The sequence below is a fragment of the Balaenoptera borealis genome (genome assembly GCF_965194805.1).
Source record: "Balaenoptera borealis genome assembly, chromosome: 15".
Taxonomy (NCBI): domain Eukaryota; kingdom Metazoa; phylum Chordata; class Mammalia; order Artiodactyla; family Balaenopteridae; genus Balaenoptera; species Balaenoptera borealis.
Genome location: NC_138871.1, coordinates 27,163,731 through 27,188,951, shown reverse-complemented (window position 1 = coordinate 27,188,951; position 25,221 = coordinate 27,163,731). Strand labels below are relative to the sequence as shown.

The following is a 25,221-nucleotide window of genomic DNA, read 5'->3' as shown; positions in this document are numbered from 1 at the left end:
AGGGTGGGGGATCTTCAAACGTGAAGAAGACCCTGATCCAGGCAGCCCACACTCCTCAGAGTTCACTCCAGGAAGTAAGAAACTTGAGGGTCCAAGATCATTCTTGTAAGAAGTTTGGAGGGAAAGGGAAACAGAGTGGTGAACTAAGGGAAGAGCAAAACCAAAGGGTCTTTTCTTTTCTTTTTGGTAAAATTAAGGGACCTGAGCAGTTTCACAGAGGAGAAGAAACAAAGTTTCTTGACAAGACAAGGAAGCTGGCACCCCATTCTGCCTCTAGCATCAGGACAGAACTGTTCAAAGACAAGACCACTTTGAACAAAAGGACATGCTTCTGAAATAAAGGAACTAAAAGCATTACTCATGACTCTTCAAAAATTTCATATAGTCTTTCTTGGTCTGCTTATTAATTACATTATCCCCATATTAAGAATGTTGCCAGGACTTCCCTGGTGGCGCAGTGGATAAGACTCCTCGCTCCCAATGCAGGGGGCCCGGGTTCAATCCCTGGTTGGGGAACTAGATCCCACATGCATACCACAACTAAGAGTTCGCATGCCACAACTAAGGAGCCCTCAAGCTGCAACTAAGGAGCCCACGTGGTGCAACTAAGGAGCTGGTGAGCCGCAACTAAGGAGCCCCCCTGCTGCAACTAAGACCCAGCACAAATAAATAAATAAATATTAAAAAAAAAAAAAGAAGAATGTTGCCTAGCACAGAGCAGGATTAAATAAATATTTTTGTAATGAAAAAATTTTTAGTTGTCTGTTGCCTTTAATTAACATCTAAATAGATACCATATTCTTCTATAATTAAAATATGGAAATGTCCATGAACAAAATAGATAAATTTTTTGTCATATGCCTAGGAAAGAATGGTGGCAATAAGATACATCCAAGCTTTCAGCAGCAACATCTACGCAGCCAGGGCGTGGTCAGTGTTTGGGGACAGAGGTAAATATCCGCAATCCGTGCATACCTTTGATTTCTTCTTTTAGTGCCTAAGGAAGCAAAAGAGCATCATCATTGTTTTGTATTTGACACTGATTACAGTAAGTCTCTATGGGAGTATTTTTATATAGCTCTATCTCTGTAGGAAACTTTGCACACACTTTCTTTAAACAATGTTTCCTTTTTTTTTTAGAATCAGTATTTAAGCTGGCTCAAAAATCAAAAGGCATAAAAGGCATGCAGTAAAGTCTCCCTCCCACAACTGTCCCCCAGTTTCCACCTCCAAACCAAATAGAGAACTGCTGGTATTTTCATGTGCATCTTTGCAAGGATTTAAAAATGCATATTCAAACTAATATGAATATATATTCCATCCCAATACCTTTTTAAAACACAAATGATAGTATTTCAAACACATTGTTCTGCACTCTCTTTTTCCCTAACACTGGGGATCTTTCCATATCAGGCATAAAGCACACCCTCATTCTTTTTTGTATCAGCATAGCATTCCATTATATGTATCATAACTTTTTAGCCTGTCCCCTAATGAAGAACTTTCAGGCTGTTTTTTGTGTTTCGCTATTTTGAGCAAAGAATAGCTGTTCTTTAAAACCACACTGGGAGTTCCCTGGTGGTCTAGTGGTTAGGATTCCACGCTTTCACTGCGGAGGCCTGGGTTCAATCCCTGGTTGGGGAACTGAGATTCCACAAGCTGAGCAGCATGGCCAAAATTTTAAAAAATTACTTGAATAAAAGAAAATATAGAGCTTCATGTAAAAAAAAATTTTTTTTTAAATAAAAAGATAAAACCACACTAATCAGCACCAATTCCCCAATTTTACTCTAAATCAGAAAATAAAGTTGTAAATTACGAGATTTGCTTAAGGCTACAAATGATGTCAGGGCCCAAGTGTAAATGGGCAACCACAATCAAATAGATATTTAGCTCCTGAAGTACCAGGAGACAAACTACAGGACCTGAATGAGGCATGGGAGTCTAAGTCCTTTTATACTAGGCCCAAGACACCACAGTGGGGTAGACATTTTTTTCCAGTCTATCCAGCAATCTCCCTTCTCCCTTTCCACTTTAATTGTGTACTGCTGGTGGGACTACCAATTGACCTGTACTGAGGTAGCTATGTGCCCCTGGACCAGCCTGACTGGTCCAGGGGAGGCACATGACTCAAACTGGGTCAATCAGAGTCTTCCCTGGGATTTTTCAGTGTAGAGCCTTCTCTCTTGGTCACCACAGATATACCTTGTCTTATTGCACTTTGCTTTACTGTATTTTGCAGATATTGTGTTTTTTCACAAACTGAAGGTTTGTGGCATCCCTGTATTATCAGATGATGATTAGCATTTTTTAGCAAAGTATTTTAAAATTAAGATATGTAGATTTTTTTTTTTAGACATAATGCTACTGCACACTTGATAGATAAAATATAGTGTAAGCATAACTTTTATATACACTGGGAAACCAAAAAAATTCATGTGCTTGATTTATCATCATGGTCTGGAACCAAGCCTGCAATATCTCTGAGGTATGCCTGCATACTGGAATACTGTCGCTTGGAGGCAACTTGGAGTCCTGTTTCCCACCAAGAAGAGAAAGCCCATCTCCAGTAGGAGAAAATGAGGCCAACATACAGAAACTGGAAGCTCAGAAAAAGAGAATATGAAAGAACAAGCAGATGAACTTAAGACCCTGAATCTAGATAATTTCATTACATGGGCCAATTAATTACCTTTGTTTGCTAATGCTCGTTTTAACTTTGTCTCTGCCACTTACAACAAAGAGAATACTAACACATGCGGTCAAGTTTATTGAGTCAGAAGGATCCTTAGAGATAATCTAGTCCTATCTCCATCTTTGATAAAAAAAGAAATAGAGTTTATCCCTGTCCAAAGTCAGCAAGTGAGCAACAGCAAGTGAGATAGAATCTGAACCCAGGGAATCCTGACATCCTGGCCACCCCTGATGCCAGGAGCTGTGGTTGTGTTGGGAGCCAATGAGCTGCCCCACCACCTCCATATTCACAATAAGCCCCTCAGCTCTGCAGATAAGCAGAAATGCCCCTGGAAAAAAAAGCCTCATGTCACTGCTGCGAGAGCGAAACACAGCGCCCTGAGCCACATGCTCTCTGCTTTCTGCAGGCATGGAATGTTCCCTAGAGGCTGTCCCTGTGTCTCGGCCACAATTCTTAAAGCCTCTGTGGCTAAATGAGGGCCCAGTCACAGCTTCACATGAAAGACCCTGGACTGAGAAACCATCCAGGCTTTGATCCCTAAGCCCTGTGCACTTCCCCTTCCAGGGCCTTCTCCCCACTCTCTTGCAGCCCTCAGAGGGCTCCCCAACACAGGTCACAGGATCTTACAGCTACAGAGGGCCTTAGAGATCACTTGGGTCACTTTAAATAGGTCAGGAAACTGAGGCCCTAGTGGGGAAATGACTTGGCCAAAGTCCCACAGTTTATACGATGTAGAATAGGTAAACATTTTTCAGCACCCGCTATGCCCATGGCATTATGCTGGGTGCTGGGGACACAAATGAAAAAGGCATGGGAAAATGATAAAAAAGGTAAGGAAAGTAACTCAAGCCCACAAGAAATGGATTCAGCACAGACAGTGATGGATGCTGCCAGACCACAAGCCAGCTCAGCACTGCTACGGGTACTGGTAGGAAGAAGCATTTGCTACTGCACTGGCCGTTTGTGGAGGAGGTAGCCCAGGAGCGGGACCGCGGGAGGTGCAACAGGCAGAGAGGCACAGGGCACCGGGCCCAGGAGAGCAGGTGAGGAAAGGCTGGGAACCTGCTGCAATTCACCAGGAAAAGCCTGACTTTGAGTCAGGCCCACGGAGGGGAGACTGAGGCCGACCACACAGAGGATCGGAAATCCCAGATGAGGGTGGGACTGGGCTCCATGGGCAACCAGGGTGCCCACGGGAGGGTTCTGAGTAGGAGAACAAGGGCAGAGGCACCCTTCGGGAAGGATGATGGACAACAGACAGGAAAGAGGGCAGAGAAAGGGAGAGGGCAACTGCTATTTACCAAACGCCTTCCCCATGCCAGCACAAGGCGGGCACGTTTGGCCAGCACCTCACGTGATCTTCACCAGCGAGAACTCTGAAGCTCCAGTCTCACTGTAACGTGCGGAGCTGGGATGGACCAGCTCACCCGACACAGAAGGGAACACGGCGCTTGCTCTCCTCTGTGTGGCTGCTCCCCAGGGTGGGGATAGGATGGATGGGGAAGGAATCCTCATCATCCTGCCATCGCTGGGGCCTGGCCCAAAGCATATGGCAGTGACGCCCTCTGCCACTGCCTCCTGCATCACCCACCCCACGACAAGCAGTGCTTGGCCCAGCAAAGCGGCTGCTATGGTAACCCAGGCAGTAGCTGCTCCAGGTTAAAAGTACATCAATGCCAGGAGGTGAATTCTCTGAAATGGAAAGCCTTTCAGGCATTAAACATTTAATTTATCTGTAAATCAATAACAAAACCCAGGCCAGCTCTCCTTACTCTCTATAAACTCTCAACAAATACTGATTGAGCTGTTTTATGTACCAGGTCCTTTGTTAGGTGTTGGGGACACAACAGTGAAGAAAACAGACCTGGGTTGTATAAGTGAATCACTCTGCTGTACACCTAAAACTAATACAACATTGTTAATCAACTATGCTCCCATATAAAATAAAAATTACGAAAAAAAAAAAAAAAGAAGAAAAGAAAAAGAAAAGACCTGGGCCTGGCCTGCATAGTCTGCTTCCAGGGCAACGACAGACAAGTGAGCAACGTTCTCCAGCAAGGATGGGGCCAGGGAAGGTACATGTTCAGTAAGGGCCCAAAGGAAACCTTGAGCCCAAGATGATGTAGGTGATATTCTCCCAAGCGGAGGAAATTGCTGTCCCCTGAACTTGGCGCAGGTTCCTCACAGCATTTATAGGTAACAATGTGATGATGGTGACAGCGGCTGACATTTATGAAGGACTTAACCATGTGTCAGGCACTGTTCTCAGTGCTTTTCATGACTTTACCACTAATCCTCAAAAGAGCCCTTTGAGGCAAATCCTATTACTCTCCCTGTTACAGATTAGGAAACTGAGGCACAGGGAGGTTAAGTAACTTGCTCAAGGTCACACAGCAGAAAGTAGCAGAGCCCAGATTTGAAATGTGGGCAGTCCGACTCCAGAACCTGTATCCTTGTAACCATGGCTTCAGGCCAGGGGATGTGCTGTACTTAACAGCACCCCCAGGAGCCCAGTTGCACTAGGCAGCCTGAGTAGTTTTGATAACAAAACCCAAAGTCCTACCAGTTGGGGATGATCTGGGCCAGTTGGGTCTTCCCTGCCTTGTCTTCTACCTTGGCTCCAACCCCTGGGATCACATGGGGCTAGAAGTGCTTCTGGAGGACAGAAGTGGTTGCTGTTTCACCCCAGACTGCCCAGTCAGACCAGCAGCATGCCTTAGGGCTGTACGTGCCCACATCCAAGTGAAGGTGGACTCCACAAGGAACCCAAAGATGGATCCAACAAGCAACCGGACCACAAAGGGCTGGCAGGGCCAAGGGATGGCGGCAGGGACCTAAGTATCCAGGACACAAGGCAGAAAAGCTGGAGTCAGACGGTGGAGGGCATTCATTCCCTGCCGGGCAGGTGGGAAAGCAGCATTTGAGCCTGGTAGAGGAGTGAGGGAGGGGCAGCTCAGGCAGGAGGTCTGATCTGGACAAAGGTCCAGATGCATGGAGAGACCAATGGGCAGGGCCCAGATGGAGGATCTGGGCCAAGAAGGGTGGGGAAAGGCCTGGAAGAGCAGTCTGGAACACCTGGACTCGACTTTCATGACCAAAGCTGTGCTTTACAAAAGTTAAACTAGTTCACAAAGTGCAACTTTCCAGAATGATGTCAAACACACTGGCTGAATGGGGTGAGTTTATAGACATAGGCCCAAGGGTCAAGGCTGGAATAAATTCCAAGTAAAATAAGCATAGAAAATGAATATGTTGGGCCTTAGTCTGGTTTAATCTGATGTTCCAGACCCTTGCTGTTGTTACTAGGTCTGGGGCAGCTGGAGCAATTTTCAATCAGGCCATCCCTGTTTACCCAATTTAGGACTACTTTAGTAGTCCTAAAAGAGGCTTAAAAAAATGTTCAAATCTACAAAAACATACATATTTTCATACTCCTGTGTTTACAAATACTATTCAATATGCAACAATAACAGTACACAGTAAACATTGGTAGCACTATACAGGGAAATGCAAAATAACTATTGGGCGGCTTGTTTTCAATTTTGAATAAAATTCATATTTGCCTACAATCCGATCCCAGATAGTTTCAGTTTATGTTTTTCTCGGATCCTGAGTCTTGTTCACATGATTGTGGTATTGCATTATTCTTTCCTAGGACTGGTGGTACAATACCATCCCCACTTGCAGGCCCTTTCAGATGCGGAGACCAGTGGCAAAGCCTCTACTGACCTGATTTACCATCTGGTGCTGCTGGACAGTTCTCTTCTCCTTAAATTCTTCCGATTCGATTTGAATTTCATACATTGCCCCACAGCCTCCTGAAATAAATGTGATTTGAAAGTGTTTCAATTATTAAGTTACAGCAGCCACAGTTCCTTATGTCCTTGAAGTAAGTACCACACAATCCAAAGAAGGTCTGAACGTTATCATTCAGCAGAAAGTTGCTAAGATTGTTAGAAGATCATGGCTTACAATCTGACCACGTCCTCCTCCTGGCAGGCTGCCTCAATCCAAAACATGCTCTTCCTTTGGTAAGGCACTTGCACTGCCCAGAATTTTGCTTCTGGGGTAGGAAAGATAAGGCACAAAACATGCAAAGCCTAGGAAATGTAGGTTTTCCAACTATTTCTTTTTATTAAACCAGCAAATGCCATGGAAGAAGGTGGGAGGGACTGAATTTCAGGGCTCCATCTCCCAAAGAACTAGCAATTGGTATTTTTAAAAATGCAAAAACACACTAAAATCTGATTCAAAAACCATGTGCAATACTATCCAAAATAAAAGGAACAAGGAAGCATGAGAGACAGGGACACAGCATTACAATAAACAGTGAAAACATGCTGGTCACGGAGCTGGGCTCTCCAGCACCCCTGCTCTACAAGCAGCATTAAGGGTTTCCCCCTGGGCTGCAGCAGGGAGGAGGTGGCTATCCGGGGACGCGCTCAAGGCAGAGCTTGTGTGGACCCATCCACCCCCAGCCCGAGCTTTGTCTCCACATGGCTGGAGAGCTAGTGTTGATGACTGATGATAATAAAACCTGCTGCTCTAGCATGAAACAATGCGGCAAGAAAGAACTCAGTAGGCTTTGTTAAGCTTTTCTCATGTGTTCTAGGAGCCTAAGCTTTGGCTAAACCAAGGTTCCTAGCCTTGATCCCCTTTCTGCACTCTACCCAGGGCTGGGCAGAGTGAGACTGGAGGTCAAGTTCCAGCTCTCCCCTAACTGGGCCTGAGGCAGGTACAGGACTGGTGACATCAAGACCTCAGCAATGGGACTTCCCTGGTGGCACAGTGGTTAAGAATCTGCCTGCCAATGCAGGGGACACGGGTTCGAGCCCTGGTCCGGGAAGGTCCCACATGCCGCAGAGCAACTAAGCCCGTGCTCCACAACTACTGAGCCTGCGCTCTAGAGCCCACGAGCCACAACTACTGAAGCCCACACACCTAGAGTCCGTGCTCTGCAACAGGAGAAGCCACTGCAATGTGAAGCCCGCCCACCGCAACGAAGAGTAGCCTGCGCTCGCCGCAACTAGAGAAAGCCTGCGCACAGCAATGAAGACCCAACGCGGCCAAAAATAAATAAATTAAAAAAAAAAAAAAAAAAAAGACCTCAGCATTGCCCTGGGACCCCTGCAGAGGGCTCACCCAACCTACCATTCCAACAGATCTTTAGATTGGTTAATTTCCTATAGTGTCCAGAATAAAACTACTTTCTAAACTTTCTCCCTATCCTTGTAAATGTTACGTTCCCAGAGAAGCCAGTGAGCCCTCGAGCAATGCAGAGTGACAAAGACTGTGTCTGGGTGTGGGAGATGCCACCCCTGGCCAGCTCTTCCACATGTGTGTCTAGATAAAGGCCTTATCTTCCCCGTCTGGTGTGGGCAGAAGCTGATATCCCAGCCTGCTCCTGACTCACAGTCAGCCTGAACTTCGAGGTGCCAGCGGCCATCTGAGAAAGGCAGGGCCTGGCTGGGGCTGGTCATTGGGCTCAGGACAGAGTCTGCCCTGGGTCCTGGCTCTGCCGCCTATTCCCTGTGAAGGGCTAGGCAGGTTCTTAGGCCTCTCTGGGCTCGTCTTCCTGGAGTCTGTTCCAGCTCTGGCATTCTAGGGTGTCAGAAGAATGTGGGGAAATTAAAGTCTGGCTCATCTCAAAGTCAAATTAAAGGCTGTGGACCTGAGCCCCAGGGTGACTGAGAGGGATCTAATCTGAGCTGGGCCAAGCTGGCAACCACAAGTCCTTGCAGTTCCCCACCAATGTTTCTGCATCCCCACCTCCACCCTTCCAGCGGGAGAGGCCAAGGTCTATGTGTCCAAAAGCCACATGTATTGAGAAGCCACTGATGGCGAGTTCCATCCAAGCCCCCTGCCCTCTACCCCTCCAGTGGGTAAAATCTTACCAAACTCTGTGGGAAAGATGAGAAAAACTTTACCTGAAATGTCAGTGACTTTGATACCTGTAGCTCGAGGAAACTTTTCTTTGAGAATTTGGGTCACTTTGAGCTCCCCCTCAGTCTGCGAGGCAAACATACGCTGGGCACAGTGGAGAAGAGGAAGCTGCCACAGAACAGAGGAGAGTCACTGTGCAGGCCCCCCCTGCCCTCCCCTGCAAGGCTGGGCCCCGGGCTAAGTCAGGGGGACTGCATGGTGTCCAATGTCCATTTAAGCTCTCCAGGATGCAGAATAAACTTTTTTTGAGGGGGGAGTGGAGTTGTAAATAACTCACTTTGACTCTAGAGATAACAAGGCCCCCAACTTAATTCAACAAATGTTTAACTCCTCATGCTAGTGAGACACTATCATGATGATGGTTTAATAAGTGAGGCACCTGAAGCACTAAGTAATATGCCAAGGTTGGATCCCTTAATAAGATGCAGAGTCAGGAGAGGCCAGGCAGCCTGGCTCAGGCGTGCCCTGCTTAGGCCAGCACGCCAATGACCATGTACTGATGGGGCCAAATGCCACCCACCCGTTAGGCCTGATTAACACTCTACATTCTCTCCAGTGGGGTGTAACCCTGTGACCTACTGCTCAATAAGCCAGCTACCCTTTGCAATTCTTACTGGGAGAAGAAACAGAATTCTATTAAAGGACCTGAAGTCAGAACATTTTTAGATTATTTACCATTGGCAGTAACACTCCCCCCTCCCCCAGTGGCTACCCTAAGGACCCAGTGCTTCTGATGGGAATGTGTCTCAACCCTTACAGATGAAACAGCACAAAACCATGTCGGCAGCTCCTTGGCTGTGTTGACCACATGCTAAAAGGGGAGACTGAAAATAGAGCATGGCAGGACTTCAATGTCAGGCTAAAGATTTTGGACTTTGTTAGACAGGCTTCCTGGTGCCAAAGTAACAGTGCCTTTTGAAGCAAGTCAGGAAAGATTCCCAGATAACAGTATCATTACAAAGGGAGTAGTACCAAGCATCCCTAACTGGAGGAGGAAGGCGGGTGGAGCGCTGTTCATCAAGTGCTGGTGCTGACGGTAACATCCCTTCACCTCCTCAGTCCTGCCCATCCTCAGGCCTTTTCTGACGGCCCAGAGCAGGGTCCTGGGTTATAGAACCTCAGAGCTCCTTCCTTAAAATGCCCTGTGCACTGACTCTTTCACCAACTGGTCTTAGAGGCCAAGACTGAGTCTGTCTTGTTACTGCAGTCTTCCAGAGCTGACCCAGGGCAGACCCTCAGGAGGACTTGGGTTATGGATGAATGAGTGAATGAATGAATGAGCAGGGGAAGAACCACACGATTCAGGGCATATGTACTGGGCACCTGCAAAGAAGTCCTGATTCTAGCAGGCAACTGAAATGCAGGTCAGGAGAAAGATCTGGAGGGAGGCTGTGTGAGTGATGTACAGAGGGACAGAATCTTAAGTTGTGGGCCTGGGTAAGACTGGGGGCCGGGGGGGAATGGGACCTCCTCTGAAGACAGTGCCCTGGGGGGCAAAGGCAGAGGGTAGCCAGGTGGCAGGCAGAAGCGGCAATCACTAAGGAGTGAGGGTGGTTAGCACTGCTGACTCCTTGGGAGAAGCCTTTTCCTCATCTCAGCTGATCTGCAGGCAGCGAGCGCCTTTAAACCAGTAATCTACTGACAAAATCCCCGGAAAGCCGACTGTCCACTCTGAAAGTCACCAGCAGAAGTGCCCTTCATGCTTGGGGGAGGCAGGTCCAAGAGAAGGAGGAATGTGAGAGGAAAGCGAAAGAAGTGGATGAAGTGAGGAAAGAATGAATCAGAAAGGGGGGAGAGAAAATTAGCAGGGCGCGTGGTGAGTGCCCTCTGCTGGCTTCCTACCCCGGGAGTATGGGATTTGGGGAGGGTCAAGGTCACAGAAGCCAGGCGGACTTTCCGGAGCTCTGACCCAGCCAACAGTCCCCGGCACGCACGCCGCGACTCCGGGTTATGAGTCCCATGTCTTCGGCTCAGTAAATCAACATTGCTTTTCCCGTGCCCGCTGTATTATGACTGTTTATGTATCTATTCCCCTCGGCCTCAACCCCCACCCCGTTCGGGAGCTTCCCCAGCACGCGCCGGGCCTGACACTTCTCCCAGTGCCCGTAGTCGGGCCCACTAAATGAACGAACCAACGAGTGAGTGAAGGAGAGAAATGAAGGGCAGGCCCTGGGCCCGGCGCGCCGCCCTCTGTGGACCAGTTCCCCAGCCGCGGCCGCGGCCGGCTCCGTGGTCCCAGCGCAGCTCCCGCCCAGGGGAGAGCAGCCCGGTCCCCGCCCGCGCTCACCCGGCGGGTCCCGCGGAGCAGAGGCGCTGCCGCGGCCGGGCTCCACGCCGCCATGCCCGGCCGACGCGGCCCACCGTCTGAGGTCGCTTTGTCGCCCAAAAGACGCGGAGCCTGGGACCAGAGCCGCCGCCGCCACGGGCTAGGTCGCCCCCTGCCGTCCGGAGGCCGCGAGCCGCCCCCGCACGCCCGGGGCCGCGCCGCCCCGCCCACGCCACCCCCCACGCCCAGGGCCCCGCCCCCTGCCCTGGCTCTCGCCCGGCTTCTCCTGCCTCCCAAGCCTCGCCCCCAGCGGGTCCTTCCTCCTCTGCCTAGAAGCCGGTGCTAGGTGCTCGGTCCTGCAGGACTTTCCCTCGTCCCAAGGACCCTGGTGCCCTAGGTGGAACGCCTCCATTCCAACTCCCCACCCGAAAACTTGCTGCTAAACTGAGGAGCTTGGGTTTCTCCCTCCAGGAGGGAACCAGGAGAGGATTTTAAGCAGGGGAGTCGTTTTCAGATTCGCGTTTTAGAAAGATCACTCGCTCCTGCAAGGAGCGGGGACAGAAGGAGGCTGAAATTGGAGACGAGGACAGAAGTCCCAAGGCTATTGCAATGGTCCAAGTGAGACTTGAGGCCCGAACTACAGCAGCAGCAGCAGCAGCAGGGATGGGAGGAGTGGACTGAGACACCTGGGAGGTGGATGGACTGCAGTGACCGGATTGGCGGATGAAGGGATGAAGGCGGCAGGGAGGACTCTCAGGGTTCTGGCTTGGACAATGAAATGAGTAGAGGAGAACTAGGTTTCGGGTGAAGGCAGTCGACTAACTCAGTTTTGGATCTGTCTGAGTCTAAGGTGCCTGCAGGACACGGCCCAGCAGAGATGCTGCTGGAGACACAGACCTTGGATTCTTCACAATGCAGTGGAAACTGACACCATCAGGGACCGGTATTGATAGGGACTGAGTAAAGGGACAAAGTAGGTGATTAAATAGTTAATCCCACTGAGGAATCATAAGTAAAGAAAAAACTATAGAAGACCCCTGTAAGTTAACGATCACCCAAGAAAGTAGGTTTGCTTAATCACAAAACCAAGCAGGCTTGCCTAGCAACAAAACCATGCAACAGAAGCATGAGACATGCCCCAAAACAATAAAACAATGGTGTAATGAGACCCACATCCTACCCAGTAAGTTCAGGAAGTTGATGATGCCTAAGACATACTTCTCTGCATGCACTGAAAACAGTAATATAAGGAAAAGGTGACATTATACTGAAACCTGAGATGATTTATCACATTTTAGTATATGTTACTGCCTTTTTGCTCATTTCCATTGTGCCACAGCAGTCCCAGTTTGACCATGTAGGGACAAGAAAACTCCCCCACCTGACATGGAGGATGAACTGATGATGGAAGCTTGACATCTACTGAAGAATGAGGAAGGTGGTGGTCTTCTCCCCCTCCCCACTTCTCCTTTGATCATAGAACTGTAGCCCACTAAGCTCTTGGGGCAGCACCCTCTTGCCGGCTGCTTGTAAACCTCACAAGCATCCTATTCTAATAAATCACTTATCTATCACTTTGCCTCTTGCTGCATTCTTTCTGCGCTGAGCCATAAAGAACCAGAGCTCCTTGGAGCCCCGAGACACATTTCTGCGGTTTCAGTATGATTATCAGCAAATCTGCCCCACTGCTGGAATACTTCAGATAGATATCACAAGCCAAAATTCAGCCAAGCCCTTTCTCTCATAGGATATTTGCAGCATGTGGTCTGGTATACACTGAAGGATGTACCAGCTCTTTTTCGTATTGCATTCTGGCTTATACAATCAACATGTTCAGTGTTGCACTTGGATGGGTTGGGCAAGCAGATAGGGTAGGAGGTCCCCGGAGAAAAAGAATCAGGCATGGCTTTCTTGACATGAGCCATTTCTGGCCTAAGTCATTTTGTGATCTAAGCCTGGCCACAACGCTTGCCCTTGAACAGGTCTCAGTAATTAATGATCTTAAGGAAATAAAAGAATGCAGGAACAAACGACTGTAACCCGGCAAGAGAAGTAACAATAGCAAAGATAATAAATCACTTATAAAGACTCCCAGTTCTGTTTCAACGGTAAAGATTAGCCTGGCGCATACTCTTGAGCTGTTTTGCAGAATTCAAACACCATCCCCACCCACCTTGAGAGCTCAGCCACCAGATCAACTGGAAGCTAAGAAATGATGTTGATCTTTCCTGACCCTCGTGACTTCAACTAAAACTTTGACTCTGTCAACCTGTGCCCCAATTCTAGACTGAATTCTCCTCTGCTCAAGCCCCTTCATGAATATGCATGTACCCTTAGCTTAAAACTTCTCCAGTTTTGCTCTTGGGGAGATACTGCTTTGGGAAAGATCCCCAGTGTTATTACTTGCTGCAATAAATCCTTCCTTCTCCTCCTCTTTGACTTGGTTGTGTCATTTGGCTTGACACCCACCAAGAGGCAAACCCAGTTGTGGGGTAACAGTTGGACGTGAGACAGGAGACATTTACAGACAGCCTTCTGTTTACACTTCCAGATAGAAGTAACAGCAGGAACAGGGTAAATAGCTGGACTTTGCCTCCAGTGGACACTTTAAGATAACAGTAATGGCAGGGGCAGAGAGGAGCTGAGCCCTGCCCACATAAGAGACAGAGACCACATATTTCTCATTCTCGAGGTCAAGGAGACCTTCCCGACTACACATAGTAGATGATGTCAACCTACCCATAGGCCTCTTCACTAGAAGCCATCTTGGCTAAGAGATGCATGCACACAGGGAGGACCCTGAGATAAACCAAATACGGACTCAGAGCCAGGCAATGCTAGATGATTGGCCAGAGGAAACCCGGAAGAAATGCCCCATATTAAGTGATTCAAACTATCACGAGGGCACGACTCTTTCTGAGTCCGCCTGTGTGTGTCTATTCACACATACTCTTTTTCCTCCTAATAAACACTTTATTTGCTTCACTACTTTCCATCTCCTTGTGGAAATTCATTTCTAAAAACCGACAGGCCAGGGCCTTGTCACTGGCCACTGTCTCTGGTGGTCTAGTGGCTAGGATTCAGCACTCTCACTGCCGTGGCCTGACTTCAATCTCTGGCCAGGGAACCGAAATCTTGCTGCAAGCCGCTGCAGGCCAAGGCCACCATATATCAGACGGACCTACAGTTGTTGTTCAAAGTGATCAGCTAAAAGTATGCTCATTCATTCTAGTATGAATGACTAGAGGAGTTGAATGACTCCTATTATTAAAAAGAAAACCGGGCTTCCCTGGTGGCGGAGTGGTTGAGAGTCTGCCTGCCAATGCAGGGGACACGGGTTCGAGCCCTGGTCTGGGAGGATCCCACATGCCGCGGAGCAGCTGGGCCCGTGAGCCACAATTACTGAGCCTGCGCGTCTGGAGCCTGTGCTCCGCAACAAGAGAGGCCGCGATAGTGAGAGGCCCGCGCACCGCGATGAAGAGTGGCCCCCGCTTGCCACAACTAGAGAAAGCCCTCGCACAGAAACGAAGACCCAACACAGCCATAAATAAATAAATAAATAAATAAATAAATAAATAAAAAGAAAACCACAGGCACCAAATGGGGTCACTTATGCTAGGCCACACCACCAAACTGGGGCTTAATACCTAACCTAATTAAAGCTTTAGTATCCTCCTCTTACCCTCAGTTTTCCACACTGCTGTCAGAGCCATCTGAAATGAAAACTTGTCCATTTATTTGCTTACTTAAAATCCTTCAGAGTCATCACCTACAGGTAAAAATCCAAGTGCTTTCATATGATTTAACCCCTACCTACCTGCCCAACTGAAATATACCCTTCACTAATACTGGACTGCTTATACCTCCCTATGCAAACCATGCAACGATTCTGGTTATTTGGTAACTACCCATCTGAGTCAGTCCAAGCCTTGTCTTCTCCAGGGAGCCACCTCTGACTGCCCCACAGTAAACTAAGGGCCCATAACTTCTGCATAACTTTTACTACACAAAATAGCCCTTTAGAACTATCAATTTATGTATGTGTCTGTTTTTCGCACTGGTCCATAAACTCCATGACAGGATCTTGCTTTAGTAACCTATGTCAAAGGCCCAGCATGGCATGGGACAAAAAGGGTATGCACTGACTGACAGTGGTTTAACAATTCTAGCTCCACAGTATGAATCTGAACCTTTTTAGAAAAGCATTTTCAGAACAATCTCACCATCTTGGACTTCCAAATTAGTTCCAACATAACAGTTCACATAATTTTTTATAATAGAAGCAAATCAAAGGCCAGTTTTAGGACTTGGATGAAAAATGCAAAAGAAGAGTATTGGTGGCATAAAAAATAGAGTGAGGGACTTCCCTGATGGTGCAATGGCCAATGCAGGGGACACGGGTTCGAGCCCTGGTACAGGAAGATCCCACATGCCGTGCAGCAACTAAGCGCATGTGCCACAACTACTGAGCCCATGTGCCATAACTACTGAAACCCGCATGCCTAGAGCCTGTGCTCCGCCACAAGAGAAGCCACTGCAATTAGAAGCCCACACACTGCAATGAAGAGTAGCCCCTGCTCACCACAACTAAAGCCCATGTGCAGCAACGAAGACCCAACGCAGCCAAGAATAAATAAATAAATTTATTTTTTAAAAAAAGGCCAGTTTTACTTTATGATTAGAAGCATAATGCCTTTGGTCTCCAGAAATGGGTCTCTCCCTTTTGCATTTACTCTTTTTGCCTGAACTTGAGATTCTCTCCTCTTCACTTGTATCAGTCCATGATCACTCCCAGCTTTCATACTTATATCTGAGCTAACTGCAGAAAATTCCTTAAGTAGGATCTATTTGGATACATCTTTTTTTTTTTTACCTCATTGGGATGATTTTTTAATTGCAGTCATTTTATTTTACAGAGTCTCCTAGCACTCTTGAGTACAGAGAACTTTTACAAATGCAAGCCAGAGAAAGAGACCCACCTCACTATGTATTCAAAGTCTGAGCTTTTGTGACATAGCCTAAAAAACACTGAAAAATTCCTAACATACCTCTCAACTGTCACCCCTTCAACAGGTTGCTGTAGGATTAAATGAGATAAACCTGCTAAAAGTCTCCCCTAAAACAGGTAGGTTCCTCTAAGGAAGTGATATTCAAAATGCTGGTCAGCCACAAGATAAAGAGTTTGGCCAGAATCTGAATCAATAATCTACTTCTTTTAGTTAGCAAATCTGCTACAAAAAAATGTCAGCTGAGCTAAACAGTACACTCAGATACTTACATTATAGTGAAAACTCCTCATCTTTTCACAGAACAGGAGCAAAAAGTTCACAGAACAGCAGCCTGTCCAAGCTTTTGGACCATCCAGGATTGTTCATCAATTTGCTATGAACTTTGAACCCCAAGTAAAATCCAGAAACTTTTTCCTGGCCCCTCCTGCAGCCAGAAGAGAGCTATGTGACCTAGGATCTGCCAGTGAGAGCCACCCATTTAAGCTTTTGATTAGGAAGAGACACGAAAGGAAGGAGGTGCTAGGTAAAATCCTTTATTCTCGTCAAGGCAGATGCATCTAGCTTTGGGGAGGAGGTAAGGCTCACCGACATCTAGTGGCCAGCAACAACAATGCAGGCTATAGTGTCCAAACCTACCTCAACAGCACTGGGGTATTTGCTAAAGAAGGCCCAAAGCATGGTTTGGACACTGTTTCTGGCTGTGCAGGTTCAAATCCAGACTGTGGCCCTCCCAAATATTATTCGAGTTCTTCTACTCATTTATAAAGTTTAAAATAGCTTTCAGGGCTTCCCTGGTGGTGCAGTGGTTGAGAATCTGCCTGCCAATGCAGGGGACACGGGTTCGAGCCCTGGTCTGGGAAGATCCCACATGCCGCGGAGCATCTAGGCCCGTGAGCCACAACTACTGAGCCTGTGCGTCTGGAGCCTGTGCTCCGCAACAAGAGAGGCCGCGACAGTGAGAGGCCTGCGCACCGCGATGAAGAGTGGCCCCTGCTTGCTGCAACTAGAGAAAGCCCTCGCACAGAAACGAAGACCCAACACAGCCAAAAATAAATAAATAAAGATATCTCTCCATTTATTAAAAAAAAAAAAAAAATAGCTTTCAAACTTAGCCATTAGACACCTTCACAAACTTAACACTTTTGCAACAGATTTTAAGTTTACTGAAATATAACCATCAAAAAAGAGATTCCAAATTTTGATTACTAGCTTTCCCATACCTTTATACAAAATGAGTGTTAACCCATATTATTTAGCCACTTTTGTTAAGTTTTCATTAACTGTACTCAAAAAAGGTCAAAACAATTCTAGCAATGCTATTTTGAATGGACCTAAAATTAGGCATCTGTAATTTGAACCTCTAAAAATAACTGTAATATTTCTCCTATAATAATGAAAAATGTCTGTTTGGGGTGGGGAGGGGTGTCTTATGGATAAGCCGAGTACTTATGGATAAGCCGAGTACTCAATTTCAAGGTCAGAAAATTAATGAGTCTAGTCTTTCCTCTTCCCTTTTCTCAATCTCACAACCAGGAATGTTCAAAAGAGGTCAAGAGCTTGGTTAGCATGATAAGGAGACAACTTATTTTTTGTCTGGGATGGGTTTTAGCCACTGCATCCAGAGGCATAGTCTGTTCCTTGGGGGTGGGCCTGCTATTACAAGATGTTTAGTTCATTTAGGAACTTCCCTTTCTTCTAAGAGTTAAGAAAACATTTTCGCTACTAAATGGTAAGCAAAGGTAACCTTCCACAGAACCTGCAAAAATCTCAAGTTTCACATTTAAATAGAAACAAGTGTGTTGAGACATACTTTCATCAGTCCTTCCTTTCTTTCAATATATTTTATTCTGATGAAGTTACAAAAGTAGATACAAAATATTTTTTTAAAAAAAGTACAGTTAACTGACTTAGAAAAATAGATAAAGCCCCTAAAGGTTTAAAAATACAAAATAAATTTTCATGTAAAGAACATTTAAAAGTATTTTAGATGATAACCAAGACTAACTTAAACTATTTTCAATGTAGACCAAACATAGAATGTTGTTCTATAATAAATCTATAGCACACTGGTAATCCATTTGGATTTACAGAATACTTGTTTGGAAAAGAATCTGATAATGAGAGAAAACCCAAGTGAATTTCAATGCAGTTGCTTCAATAAAATTACTGCTATCACAGGTAATATCAATATCATCCCCCAAAGCCCTTTACAGTCTGAAATATCAAAATCTAATGCAAAAACAAAGGAAGACTGAGGAACTACTTATTTTCCCTCTTTTCCAGAATTGTACAACAGTAAAAAACCAAATCCAGTTACTGAACTGATATTAAGAGGAAATAATGTCCCTGTTGAAGCTGCTTTGTTTGGTGTACCAGCTGGTATTTTCAGGCCAGAATTCTAGACAGGAGAGACAGCCTCCTACAACCAGGCAAGGGTAACACCAGCACCATGACTGGAGCTGCTTAGAAACAAATTTCTAGGACTTAATACTCTTCAGTACTGATTTATTTATGCTTATAAGGTAATGATGTTATGTTTAGAAGCTTCTCCACTTCTAATGTGACCTCACTGCTCAGAGAGAAGGCCAAGAGTATAATCAAGAAACCTCAACAATATTTGAAAAATTAAAATCACCACCAGAATTGTTCCTCTTGCTTTTGCATTACTAGAAAAACCTTCCTCTTGCTGTTATCAATGTCATGATGAATACAGATGTGCATTTCTCAAGTAGGCAGCTACATGAGCTAGGGATCTACAAGTCTAAGATGAAAGGAAATACTTTGTTAGCTGGCAGCCCACTAAAAATCACTTTATTCACAGTTTGGAGGAGAATAAAGGATACATTTGGCTGTCAATACAAAAACTGTAGTACAAGGAAGTTGCACTAAACAAAAATCTGCACTAAAATCATGGGTTGGACAGTACTTGCTAAATTATGCAGTTAATCCTATGGTGCTTTAATTTCCAGGCCTTTAAAAAAAAACTTTCCAGGCCCAAAGTTTTTTTTAAAGGCCTGGAAATTAAAGCACCATAGGATTAACTGCATAATTTAGCAAGTACTGTCCAACCCATGATTTTAGTCAGGTGTGAAGGGCAGTGATCAGACACTGAGAGATGACTTCTGATTAGGAGGAGCCAGGGGAGTGTTATTCAGGGAGATAAATCAAGATTGAGAGGAGTCAAAGAGAGACTGATTTCTTCCAACTTTAATCAAAGGTTGACCCTCCAGCCAAGTCAGAAAGGTGTCATCCTCTCCCTATTCTCTCCCCTTCCTCCAACTCTCCTGTTCTCAACTCCCTGGCCTTGGATGTAAACAAATAATGTTAACACCAATGTTTAGATGCATTGTTGGTTAAGCCAGATTAGCTTGGGAACCTAGTAATGCTTTTATTTTTTTTAAAAAAAGGACATTCTGAATTACCTGAATTCCCAAATTACCAACAAATTTTAAAATTTATGTCCCATTATTAAGCTGCCTCTACTACTGTCCTAAATGTGGCCATCTTTAGTTAGTTTTAGGGCTGAGTCATGAAGAGAAGGAGGATTTCTATCACTGAAAATAAATGGAGAAAAGTGAGAACCCTTTTGTTTGATGATATGTGAAATATTAGAAATGATGAAAGTACAATCCTAGGTGAGAAATATTTCATTCCTTGCATACTTAATTAAAGCCAACAATGTTCAAAGTCAAGAGTCAGTAACATTCTAGGTGGCATGTAAAAACCTTCTTTCTTGTTTGGAAATGATCAACATAAACATACAGAATGCCTGACAGGGACTTTGGATATTCTTAAAACGTGGACTATGGAATGTTTCATAGAGGGCTTTTCTCTTTTTTTTCGTAAGGGAATTTTCTACTCTTTATTTCCCAAAACAACGATGTACAGTTTCAGCCTAAATCAGATAAAATGTTTTGTTTCCTTTAAAATTCTACATATATTTAAGAATTTATTGAAATTGGGTTATTACAAAAATGGAGTTTCTAAGCAATTCTTTTCTTTACATTCTAGTGGAATAATAAAAATAAAAATAAAACCCTATCAAATTTAACCTCAACCAAAGTTATCAAGATGGAAGATGGTGAGTACTTTGCAAAAAAAATCATAGCTCTGAAACAAAGAACGTTGATGAAATTAAAGTGTTGCCAGTCTGGCAAGTCTTTAGTAATATGTGTGCCTCGTTACATTTTAAACAGTCTAAATCTTAGAAACCTAAGGAAAATTAGATCTTTTCTTCACTAAAGGAGAAGATTCTTTTTATCCCAATAGAAACAGAATGATTTCAAGTTTTAATACAGAAACAAAACAGAATAAAATCCCAATCCATCCTTTGACTATTAACAGAATGAAGTTTTTTTTTTTTTTTTTTACTTATCCCATTTTGTCTCCTTTAAACATATTACCCCTCCTCGCCCAACACACACACACATTAAAGAACAGGCAGCACATCAAACTTTTAGCTGGGTTATAAAATGTGTACACCTTCAAGGTTTTTTATTGTGGTTTTCCTTACGTTTTATCCTTATTGGGATAAGGTTCGTGCATTTCTACACTAAACTAAGTCTCAAGTCACAATAAAAACGTATAAAAGTAGTTTCTTTTTAAAGGAAAACTCAAAATAAAATAGTCAAGTACTCTAAGTACTTTCTTCCATTCTCCTATCCAAATTTTAAGGCCTCTGAAACAAACATGAATGAAAATAATGGTTTTTGAGACCCAAAGCTGTCATATTTTTTGGAAGTTCTCCTTTTCTCAGACAAAACCTACATATTAAAATTAATCTGAATGAAGCATTTCAAAATAAAAATCCGCAAGACGATCCTTAGATGCCTTAAAAAAATTATTTGATACACACACACTAAAAATTTAGAGAGGTTTATGTGAATAAAATCCCAAATAAAGATTAAAATAAAGGTTAAAAAATAAAGTCCTTTTAGAAATAACTTTGGTTACTCCCATACCACATATCGTATGATGATTTAAACTGCAATCACGGATTTTGAAAAAATATACATATATATATATAATCTTACCTAAAAAAACACTAGCATACAAACTTCAAACTACAAGGTTATCCAAAGTGACACAAATGTTCTAAATCTTAAGGAAGTTTTAGAACACCTCTTCTATTTGTAAAATAAAAGCAGAATAAAACTGATCTGTGATTGCATTATTAGGAAATTTGTTCTGGAAACCTGTTAATAAATTATTGGAAATTCTTAATATCCATCATGCTGTCACCTGATACAGAGTCGATCATCTTCTTCAGTAAAAGAATAAGTAAACTAATAAACTACAGGTTAGTCCTCACATTCTACAACCAAGTATGGCTCTATGGCAGTAACAGCAGTGGTCACACAGTGCCTCAGATTCAGCTGTGTCCTGAATTTCTCACTCTGAAGGTATGAGGCCAACCTACCTTTGGGACAATTTTATCAGTAGACACAGAAAATAGGTGTCTTTTTATCTTGTTTTCTTAAAGTTTGTATAACTAGTCTATAACAGAAAGCAATGAGATAGCTCTAGCAGTAGATGAAGCAAGAGGGTAACTGTTGTAGAAGAAAAATTTATCTGTCTTTCGATCCAAGCTTCTCAATTAATTCCTGAAGAGGTGCCAACTCACGCCTATCAATCAGATTAAACTCCTAAAATAAAGAAGAAAAATAAAATTTAAAAACAGATCTAAAATTAAAACTCTATAAATGTCATTCAGAGAAGGGCTTCCCAACCCTAGCTTTCTGAAATCCAAAAGAATGATGAAATAATCTCTATGAACATTTTATAATGGGGTCATTTTTACTCCCAGTTTTAAAATACAGGGGACTTAATAAATAAGCAACCGTACATGTTAGCATGATCCTGTGTAAAATCAAAATCGTATAATGTTTGCATTTACACAGAAATTATCTGAAAACTAGACACTGAACCATTGATAGTGGCCTCATCTGGGGCAGCAGACCTTTTACTTTCGTATATCTATATCTACACTCTATCTATGCCATGCAATAATCTCAGAAGGAAGACAAAGAAGAGAGCACTGTACATTCTCCTTTGTGTGGCACATAGAATTGTGACATACAATATCTACTATAAAGCTACCTGCTTTACAAAGATAAAAGAAAAAAAAATGAAAAAAAAAAAATAAAGAAAAGCTACCTGCTTTCCCTCCAAAATATCTAGAGAGACATATTTATATTTTGCATATAGAATTATATATCTCGAAAGTTAGGCTAACAAGTCCCTATTCTTTGATATCTTTTTCAAACAATGTGAATTATTTTGACTAAAAAGTTCTAATTCCAACTAAGGGCCCATAAGGAAACAGGCCACACCTCTGAAGGGGGTGGTTCTTTTTGAAGTTTCTAGCTGCTGGCTTTGTAAGATTTGGCCTGAAGTGGACTTCTGGAAACTTAACCCAAGATAGTAGCTAATGAGTTCTTCCAAAAGTTTCTCTTTTAGGCATAGACATCTCATGAAACAACCCAACCATAGATGTTTTTCCATGGCATCCCTTTACCCAGCAGTGGCGATGGAACAGGAGGGTATGGACAAGCTTTCTTGTTTGGTGCTTCTTGTCATATCTTAACCAGAGACCTGGGGCAGGTCTCTCCAGAGGCAAAAGGTCCAAAATGGGGGTAATGGTTTCTATGCTGCTATGCACATCAAAGAAATAAACATGGAAAAGGGAACAAAACACGAGTACCCTGCATGCTTAGCTCTACATCTATAAATAAGTCTCTAAAAATTACTCTATATTAACTACCAATCCAGATATGTCCAGGTCAAAGGACACAAAAGTCAACGCGGTTCAACTTACCTGAACAAAGAAAATAAAGTGCTTAAAGGAGGTGTTGAGGTGGGCCTCCTCCTGCAGCTGCATCACAGAATCAAAGTGCTGGTGATAAATATGGGCATAAACCCTGAACAGACGCTTTAGAATGGTCTTTGCCACAGACATAAAGTTTTTAGGAAATGGGACACCTGTAATATAGGTATGTATCAATCAGTCTTTTATCAATTCAAGAAAAATAAATAGCAGAAAAGTTTAGACGCTGCCATGAGCAACTCCAATACACAAATTCACAAATACAAGCCTATTTCCATTTTTTTTTTTTTAAAGGCAATGGAAAAAAAAAAACCCAAACCTAAGTATATGAGGTATCCTCACATACCACACTTTCCCTGACTGCCTTAGAATAGTAGGCACAGGTATCAAGTTATGCAAGATGATGCGGAATCAAAAACAATTTTAGTTGTTTAATACTGGAGAGTTTCTTCCTAAAATTAAATGCAACAAGTTTTTTTTTGGCTGCACCTCGTGGCATGTTGGGATCTTAGTTCCCCAACCAGGGATTGAACCCACGCCCCCTGCATTGGAAGCATGGAGTCTTAACCACTGGATCACAAGGGAAGTCCCGGAGAATAAGTATTTTTGACTATAAATAGAAAATTTTTACTTTTTGCAATTTTTAACTCTAAAAAATTTTTTTTACATAAACACATACACACTCAACCAGGACTGGAAACTCTCCCAAGCAAAAGAAAAAGAAAGGCACACTTTGAGTCATTATTATCTACTGTCTACAAATAAAAAGTATTTCCTCTTCTGAAGTACTCTGAAAAGCCAGTTTTCCTTCTTAAACTAGGAGTCCCCGACTTTTTTTTTTTTTTTATAAACAATGTACTTTTTAAAAAAAAATTAATTAATTAATTAATTTATGGCTGTGTTAGGTCTTCGTTTCTGTGCGAGGGCTTTCTCTAGTTGTGGCAAGCGGGGGCCACTCTTCATCGCGGTGTGTGGGCCCCTCACTATCGCGGCCTCTCTTTGCGGAGCACAGGCTCCAGACGCGCAGGCTCAGTAATTGTGGCTCACGGGCCCAGTTGCTCCGCGGCATGTGGGATCTTCCCAGACCAGGACTTGAACCCGTGTCCCCTGCATTGGCAGGCAGATTCTCACCCACTGCGCCACCAGGGAAGCCCCCCGACTTTTTATTTAATTTTTTAAAGCGCTATTTTCATTTTCCTATAGTCTAAGAAGGGGAATAATACTTTCTGTAAAGGGAAGGAATGGCACCTCCCTATTTTTCAAAGAATATAAACACCTCCTTAGAAAAGAACTGGGAGAGGACTTAGTCATCTTTCTCCAAGCAGAGCAGGTGGGGATGTGACTGGTTGCATTCCTGAGAATTTTGGTTGACAAGGCCAATGTTTCTTAGAAAACAGGGACAGGAGAAAGATAACACAACTGGCACTGAGTATAGTTAACAAATACATAAGAAGGCATCTGCTTCCAAAATAACCTAGATTAGTTGGCCTTAAAGGTCTGTTTCACGACACTACTCTTGAACATATTCTTTTCTCTAATCTTTCAGAAAACAAAGGCTGTCACTTTCTCCTTCCCTGCATTTTGTATTCTTTATTTCTCAACCAGTCCTTAATAGCTTGAAATTTAGTATAGTTTGCTCTTGTCAGCTGATTTGTGTGTCTGTGTGTGTGTCCCCATCCCCCACCCCTAGTCTTGGTAACAACTTGCCTTTTCACACATTATTCTGGGGCTTATGGACATGTTTTTTCTGGACTTGGTCTTATGTTCATGTACTGAAAAGATGGATTTTTAAGTCAAATCCTTTTTCTCTCAGAATTTGCAAATGGGCCTCATGCTATTAAAAAGAACATTAATAAGTTGGATATATTTGTTTAAAAATGAATAATAAACAGTTTTGTCTAATAAGAATAAATAATTAGCATAAGTAAGATCTGGATAACAGCCTAATGAAGGGGGAAAGAATTCCAGAACATTAGGATAAAATAGTGAAGAATTGGGAAGCCGAGGAAAGACTTTAATAAAGAAATACAAGTGATTTGTTTTAATCTAAGCACTTTCCAAGCTGAATTTAACATTCAAGCACACCCAATACACAATAAAGGATCTATGAGAAAGGAAACAAAAGGTTTTATAGAACGGAAAAGTTGACCAAAAACAAACAGACCAAACATAACAACATGATATAAATTTTTCTCCTTAAAGAGCCTCTGATTAGATTTCAAAAAGGAATCTGCTATGTTCTGAATGTTTGTGTCTCCCTCAAAATCATGTTGAAATTCTAACCCCCTAGATGATGGTACTAAGAGGTGGGGCCTTTGGGGGTGATCAGGTCATAGGGCATCTGCCCGCATGAATAGGATTAGTGCCCTTATAAGAAGAAACTCTCGACAAAGATGATTTCCCTCTCTGCCATGTGCAGATACAACGAAAACACTGCTTTTTGCTATCTGTAAACCAGGAAGAGGACCTATGACAGAACCTG

The 25,221-nt window shown here is 43.7% G+C and overlaps 2 protein-coding genes across 3 annotated transcripts in view; both read right to left on the bottom strand.

Annotated features, from left to right (window-relative positions):
• Positions 1–751: 751 nt before the first annotated feature.
• Positions 752–11,082, bottom strand: BOLA3 (bolA family member 3). The gene is made up of 4 exons (XM_082356665.1): positions 10,926–11,082; positions 8,623–8,746; positions 6,425–6,513; positions 752–997 (listed from the first exon to the last, which is right to left on the bottom strand). The coding sequence occupies exons 1-4, from the start codon at positions 10,977–10,979 to the stop codon at positions 932–934; spliced, it is 333 nt and encodes a 110-aa protein (XP_082212791.1). The 5' UTR covers positions 10,980–11,082; the 3' UTR covers positions 752–931.
• Positions 11,083–16,964: 5,882 nt separating this feature from the next.
• Positions 16,965–25,221, bottom strand: part of MOB1A (MOB kinase activator 1A) — a 37,078-nt gene continuing 28,821 nt past the window's right edge. For both annotated transcript variants that reach the window (XM_082356640.1, XM_082356639.1), the window contains exons 5-6: positions 22,731–22,894; positions 16,965–21,558 (exon numbers count right to left, since the gene is read on the bottom strand). In XM_082356640.1, coding sequence (XP_082212766.1) covers positions 21,481–21,558; positions 22,731–22,894 — 242 coding nt within the window. In that variant the 3' untranslated portion in view covers positions 16,965–21,480. The remainder of the gene's footprint in view (positions 21,559–22,730; positions 22,895–25,221) is intronic.

What these genes read in the sequence shown, in the direction of transcription:
- BOLA3 (XM_082356665.1), bottom strand. Translation starts at nt 10,979, where the DNA reads ATGGCGGCGTGGAGCCCGGCCGCGGCAGCGCCTCTGCTCCGCGGGACC. An exon ending in TGCTCCGCGGGACCCGCCGG is followed by an intron (nt 8,747 to 10,925) that starts GTGAGCGCGGGC and finishes GTTCTGTGGCAG; the next exon opens with CTTCCTCTTCTCCACTGTGC. An exon ending in CAAAGTCACTGACATTTCAG is followed by an intron (nt 6,514 to 8,622) that starts GTAAAGTTTTTC and finishes CATTTATTTCAG; the next exon opens with GAGGCTGTGGGGCAATGTAT.